The sequence below is a fragment of the Eptesicus fuscus genome, chromosome 8, assembly GCF_027574615.1.
Source record: "Eptesicus fuscus isolate TK198812 chromosome 8, DD_ASM_mEF_20220401, whole genome shotgun sequence".
In the NCBI taxonomy this organism is placed as follows: Eukaryota; Metazoa; Chordata; class Mammalia; order Chiroptera; family Vespertilionidae; genus Eptesicus; species Eptesicus fuscus.
Window position 1 is genome coordinate 68,193,142 of NC_072480.1, and position 7,432 is coordinate 68,200,573.

Sequence of the window (7,432 nt, forward strand, 5' to 3'; positions counted from 1 at the left end):
GCCCTGGGCGGTGGCCTTGGGCTCAGCTGCACCCAGCGTCCCTGCGACCCGATTGCAGGAGCAGACCCCCAGGGCTCCGCCGCACCGCACCCCAGCAGGGTCCCTGCTCCGATCACAGCACGCACCCGGCTGGCGCCCAAGGCCCGGAAAGCCCCGGGCGGCTTTCCGGTCCTTGGGCTCGGCCGCACCGCACCCCAGCCGGGTCCCTGCTCCGATCGGAGCACGCACCCGGCTGGCGCCCAAGGCCCGGAAAGCCCCTGGCGGCTTTCCGGTCCTTGGGCTCCGCCGCACCGCACCCCAGCCGGGTCCCTGCTCCGATCCGGCTGGCGCCCAAGGCCGCTTTCCGGTCCATGGGCTCAGCCGCACCGCACCCCAGCCGGGTCCCTGCTCCGATCGGAGCAGGCACCCGGCTGGCGCCCAAGGCCCGGAAAGCCCCGGGCGGCTTTCCGGTCCTTGGGCTCTGCCGCACCGCACCCCAGCCGGGTCCCTGCCATCGGAGCAGGCGCCCGGAAAGCCACCGGCCCCAGAGTCCCTGTAACGGTTTCCTGGTGGGCGTGGTTGATGGGCGTGGCTTGGTTGGTGGGCGTGGCTTGGGCGTAGCGAAGGTGCGGTCAATTTGCATATTTGTCTATTATAAGGTAAGATGAGATTTTTGAACAGGAAAGATAGTAATAAGAGGGCAGAACTGAAAATAGAAAGAGCACATTTTCTTAGTTGCCTGATGGAGCACTTATTCCAGCTCTGGATTGCCACCCCTAGAACTCTTTCATTTGTAAGAATAAACATTAATTATATGATCAAGGCAGTGAAGTCAAGTCTCTGCTAATAGAAGCCAAGAGTAGTTCCTAACTAATAAATTGATCCTGAGCCAAACATTAATCTCAACCATAATCAGAAGAAGGGATTAAACCTCTCCAAAGGGTCACCCTTAATTATTTACAGGCTGATTAATTATACTTACTCTCTTTTTAAAGTAAGATGTGTTGATGAAAAAATAATGCAAAATATTTTAAACAATACTTGATAAATTATGTTATCCCAAATGTTCAGGATATCATTTGCTTTTATTTTTCCTAACTTGTGGAAAAGTAGTTTCTGTTTGTTTTTTTTTGTTTGTTTGTTGTTTTTTTTTTTTTTTTTTTTTTTTTTTTTTTTGTGTGTGTGTGTGTGTGTGTGTGTTTAAGGTAGACATGGGTATTTAGAAAAGTAAAAGTGAAAAGAAAAAGAAAACTGTAAAAAATTGCTTTTAAATCATGACAGCTGAAAGATTTATCCCATGTCCCATTTTAGAAGAATTATTTTAAGAGTCAAAAGCAGAACAGGAAATGTTTGGCTGAAAACAGTAGCATAATAATAGATTGTGCCTAAAAAAGTATTTGGTGATTTTTGTAGAATTTACTTTCATCTTAATTTCAATAATATAATAAATTGGAAAATTCCAATAGCTTCCTTTGTGATTTATGTCACAGAAGGTAAATTGTCTAAAAACTGGGATTAAAAAATGAAAGTTTTGTGTTATGTTTATCTTTTCAATATTAATCAGATGATGACCTCTATTTCTATTTGGAAAATAATTTGTGATAACCTAAATTACTGTAGTCTAGACATTAACATTTTCTTATAATTCATTGTTTTAGTAGTTATAAAGCACCTATAAGTACCATGTAAAATGTTAGATGTCTGGCAACATGACAACCTCTGAAAAAAAAAGTATCTACATCACTGGCTGCCTATACAGAGTAAATCTAGTTATGGATAATCTATAATAGAAGGCTAAGAAGTATAGTGCTTTCAGACACATAAGTCTGTGGGTAGATCTCAGATCATATCAACTTGGTTGCTATTTTGCCTGCCTGAAAACCAAATTATACATGAAGGTGAAGGAACCTGAACAGACATTTTGGATAATTCATGTGAGATTCCTCATAAATTACAATTTACTGACGTTTAGAGTAAGAAGATCAGGATGCTTTGTAGAAAAGGCCTGGGGAAAACTTTAAAATCTTTTTGTATTATAGTTGAGAGACTTAAGGACAAAATAAATTAAATGACTTCTCACTAGACCAATCAGAAAAACAAACTAGAATTGGACACAAGGCTCCAGAGTGCTCCAGCAATGCTTCTCCCCGTTAGATGACAGATAGTCAACCTGGAGCATTTGATAGGCCAGGGGAGCAGCCAATGTACTGTTATTGACTGAACCTCTTCCCATTACCCACTTCTCCCAATAAAGACCAACATACCAGAAACTAACTAATGGAATGTTACATAGGAGACTATACCATTTCTCACTAAAGAAACAATATACCTGTATATTGTTCTCTACAACATCTGCTTGTCATTGTGTAGCCATGTGCTGAAGACAGAGCAATTTTTTTCCAAAATTGCAGCTATGAGCCTGTATGACTAACAATCTAAAAGATGGAAAGCCACACAAATAGTTGTTAACAGCACATAGAATAGATGTTCCATTCCACAAGAATTTTGAAAAGTTAACCAATGCTTTGGGAACAATATTAAAGCAGGTTCTTATGATTTACAAGCCTATATTTACATATAAAAATAAAATTTAAATGAATTACTGTATGCAACATTAGAAGACTCAACTGAAAAACAATAAAACTTGATTTTTAAGATATGGAATATAATATATACAACATTAGGTTTAAAGAACTAGAAGCAAAGTCTGGAGGATTTTATTTTTGAATGAATTATTCCTGAGTTCCTAATGCTAAACTTTTTCCCTTTTGGCTTTGAGAATTCTAATTCTAAAAAAATAAAAGTAAAAAATTCTAATTATCTGACCAACATGCACAAAAGAGTGTTCACACAGATTATGTAATAAATACTTTATTTGGGAGGGACCCTAAGCTCATCCAGCAAATCTCAAGATAAGACATCAATAATAATTTTGAACAAGTCAAAATAATATTTAAGGAATCTATACAATTATCCCATTTTAGGAGAGCATTGTATTTTATAGCATTAAGAATATGAAGCATATTAACAGAAGCAAAAACATCATAAACAAAATCCCCTCATCAATAGCCATAAATGTGGGGGTTAAGACCAAGAGGGAGGATAGGTCACCGAAATGTCAAATATTCACTTGCCCAATCTCAACCATTTTCATCCACCATAGATAGAAAATCACTGATAATCCCAAGTTAAAAATTATTCCAATTGGAATTCTACTCACCATTTTAGGTGGCATTTGGAAATGAATTGGAAACAGAAGTGGAAATGATATGAAAAGAGTAATAATCTGAATATGAACATCAGAAGAAAGAAGCAGCATGCATGTGTTTGTGAAAAGGGGGAAATTGAGAGTTAAAACAGACAAGTCAGAGTACAAACAAAGAAAACCTCTTATTAGAGCAAACAATAAGGCTGAAGAAATAATAGCATTTTTCCTCGGATGTAATCAGAAATGCACTTTTTATTGATCAGGATATTCCCAACCTCACAGACTGGCCCTGGGCAAAAGTTTTAATAACATCCACTACAAAACAACAACAACGACAAAACAAATTTTAGGTTCCTAGATTCTAGGAATCTTTTTACTACCTTAGATATCTGAGAGGCTGAAGAAAAGTATACATCTTTGATATTGGCCAGCCTAGAACAAATATTGAGGCAAACAATTGGCCAGAATAAGAAAAATCTCAATGACTTGATATTTTTTTATGTGAAACTTCACAGTGTCACTTTAATTTTTATTTTTTAAAATTTCTTTATTGATTAAGATGTTACATTTGTGTCCTTATTCCCCCATTACCACCCCCATTACCCCCCACTCATGCCCTCACCCCCCTGTTGTCTGTGTCCATTGGTTAGACTTATATGCATGCATACAAGTCCTTTGGTTGATCTCGTCCCCTTACCCCCACCCTCCCCTACATTCCCTCTGAGGTTTGATGGCCTGATCGATGTTTCTCTGTCTCTGGATCTGATTTTGTTCATCAGTTTATGTTGTTCATTATATTCCATAAATGAGTGAGATCATGTGATATTTATCTTTCTCTGACTGGCTTATTTCACTTAGTCACTAATCATCCGAGAGATGCAAATCAAAATGACAATGCGGTACCATCTCACACCTGTCAGAATGGCTATCATCTACAAATCAACAAAGGACAAGTGCTGGTGAGGATGCAGAGAAAAAGGAACCCTCATGCACTGCTGGTGGGAATGCAGACTGGTGCAGCCACTGTGGAGAACAGTATGGAGTTTCCTCAAAAAACTGAAAATGAAACTCCCACTTGACCCAATGATCCCACTTCTAGGAATATATCCCAAGAAACTAGACACACCAATCAGAAAGGATATATCCACCCCTATGTTCATAGCAGCACAATTTACAATAGATAAGATTTGGAAACAGCCTAAGTGCCCATCAGCAGATGAGTGGATTAAGAAACTGTGGTGCATCTACACAATGGAATACTATGCTGCAGTAAAAAAGAAGGAGTTTAATGACTTGATATTAACCAGAAGTAATTCCTCTTGAATTAGAAATAATGGCATTGATGGTATAGGTCAGTGGTCGGCAAACTGTGGCTCGTGAGCCACATGTGACTCTTTGGCCCCTTGAGTGTGGCTCTTCCACCAAATACCATGGCCTGGGCGAGTCTATTTTGAAGAAGTGGCGTTAGAAGAAGTTTAAGTTTAAAAAATTTGGCTCTCAAAAGAAATTTCAATCGTTGTACTGTTGATATTTGACTCTGTTGACTAATGAGTGAGCCGACCACTGGTATAGGTGGTCATAGATAACCCATTTTAGTTCTTACACTGTGTTAGGCATTGTTTACAATGGATTACTTGTATTCAACACTCTGTGGTCAGCATTTTTATTTTATTTATTTATTTATTTATTTATTTATTTATTTATTTATTTATTTATTTTTAACATTTGTAGTATTATTTATTTGTCAGAATTTCCAGAACCAGGGTCTCTACTGGACAAGTAGAAAAATAGAAAACTGTACTACGAAAAGGCAACTATGACAAATAAGTATACTCGTAAAGGAGCTCCTTGGACTCTAGCAAATGCAGAGTTCACCTGGGCAGTGTAGCCCACAACAACAGAAAAGAACTGGTGTCCCCACATTTTGAGATCTGTGTTTCGCTCCAGAGCTGGGGCTGACCCCTGTTCTACTAGCTGGCCCGGTCCTGGAACCGGAAGCAATCACTTGCTGCCTTCCACACTGTGTTGCTAGGTGAGGCCTGGGCAGTCAGAAGGAAGTTCTGGTTGAAGTCCCTTTGTTTGTTGCCTTCAAACTTCACTGTTCCCCAGATCACAACGAGGACTGTGGTCTGGCTTGGGGTGGCTTCATCATGGACAGGCTGGCAGTCAACCACATTGATTTGGAACTCACTGGAAGGCAACATTTCAAAAAACTCACTCAAGGACTCTTGTCCTGAAACGGCATTTCCATTCCACACCAGGGTGGCTGTGCCCCTGTAGAGGCGGGACAGCAGACCCCTCCGCTGATCCATGGTGGTGCAGTAGACGGTGACAAACTCCTCAGCGGCCCTGCAGGCTTGATCCACGTAGGTCTTGAAGTCTACTGATGCCATCTCTGGCTCTCCTGGAGGAGGCCTCCACCCAGGTGCTTCCTGCACCTGAGGGAGCCGGGGCTGCGCCGGCGAAGGCCGGGGTCGGCGACCTCTGTCAGCCCGGGTAAGGAGGGCGCCCCCCGCGCAGACCACAGCTCCTCCGGGCCTGCGGAGGCTCCGTGCCCCTCCGCTGCTCCTGTGGTCAGCATTTTCAAATATTCATTTTCTAAAAGAGATAACTAGAGCATAGAGAAGTAAAGTGTTTTACAGAAGGTCAGGAAGACCCTGTAAGTGGTGGAGCCAGGAATAGAACACAGAAAGCTACAGAGGACTAGATTAGTCCAAATAATTGTGTGATAATAATTTGTACAATTTTTTGATCAATAATATGCAATGCTTGCTAATCCTAGGACACATAAGGCACACTCCTGCCACATGGTTTTGTTCCAACCATTTTCTCTGTTGGAAAATGAGCTCCATTAACTAATTTTTTTTAAACTTTATTCCTTCCAATTTGCTTTTTCCTTACATAAATCTTACCTATTCAATAAAATGAACTGGAAGAACCCATTTAAACTTTCAAACTGCTCCCTGTCTTTCCCCCATTACACAATACTCCAGATACTCCTTAATCTGCTGTACTTTTTTTTCTTAAAAGTATGCATCAACTTCTAATAGGCTAGAAAATTTGTATGTTTATTTTTTATTTTATCTCTCATTTTACTTAATATGAACTGTATTTAGTCCAGGGATCTTTGACTCTGGTTTATTGAGAATATAGAACTGTTCATGGCACACGGCAAACACTAAAAAATGTTCAATAAAAAATGAATACATATCAATATAAGTAAATTAAAAAGAAATGTTCCAACGTATATGTCTCAAAAACCATAGAAAAATCAATGCACTCGTAACTTTGAGATAAATAGAAAAAGTTGTCTGATAATTACTTTTATATAATAGAAGTTTAAATAGAATTATTAAAGGTAAATTATTTCAAATCTTCAGTAATCACAAATTCTCTATAACTAAGATATTAAAACATATAGAGAAGAATAAATACTTCCATTATTTTTAGAAAGCCAGGATAATAATGACAGAAAGGTAAGCAATGTTAATATCATAACCTTTGTTACTTGTTTTAGCATACATACTATATTTGTATGTGTGTGACTATATACACTGAGTGGCCAGATTATTATGATCTCTGAATAATAAAAGGCTAATATGCAAATTGTTCCCTTGACCAGGAGTTCGACCAGCAGGCAGCAGGCAGGCCGGCCAACCACCCATGTCCCCTCCCCCTGGCCAGGCTAGCTGGACCCCACCCATGCACGAATTCATGCACCGGGCCTCTAATATATATATATTATAAATATAATATATATATATATATATTTAAAATAAGTTTATAAACAGATACATCCAAATTCAAATCACTATCATTCAATTCAAGAAGGAATAAGAATGAATTATTATGCATTCAGAGATCATAATAATTTGGCCACTCAGTGTATATGTGTGTATATATATATATATGTATATATATATATACACACACACACATGTATATGTCACAGTATTTTCTATGATGTGGAATATGGAAATTTATTTTCATATAAGCTTTTAATCAGGGAGTTTAGGAATATACATAAAATTTAAATGAGCCTAACCTTTACTCCAGAAAGCTTACTCTCATTTTGCAAAGAGATTATTAGAAAAGTTGCATAAAGAAGCTAATGCCAGGTTCCTAATTATACTGTCTTAAATATTTTTCAAACTATTTAGTAACCACTTAGAATTCCGTAATTAAGTAGTGATAGACTGTATGGTATACTCATGCAAAAACGTGTTACCATTACTTAGAAAAACA

General features: G+C 38.9%; 1 protein-coding gene across 1 annotated transcript; it reads right to left on the bottom strand.

Moving 5' to 3' along the window:
* Positions 1–5,157: 5,157 nt before the first annotated feature.
* LOC103288242 (NTF2-related export protein 1-like) lies at positions 5,158–5,681 on the bottom strand. The gene has a single exon (XM_008143952.3). It carries the CDS (start codon positions 5,578–5,580, stop codon positions 5,158–5,160), a length of 423 nt encoding a protein of 140 aa, XP_008142174.2. The 5' UTR covers positions 5,581–5,681.
* Positions 5,682–7,432: the final 1,751 nt, after the last annotated feature.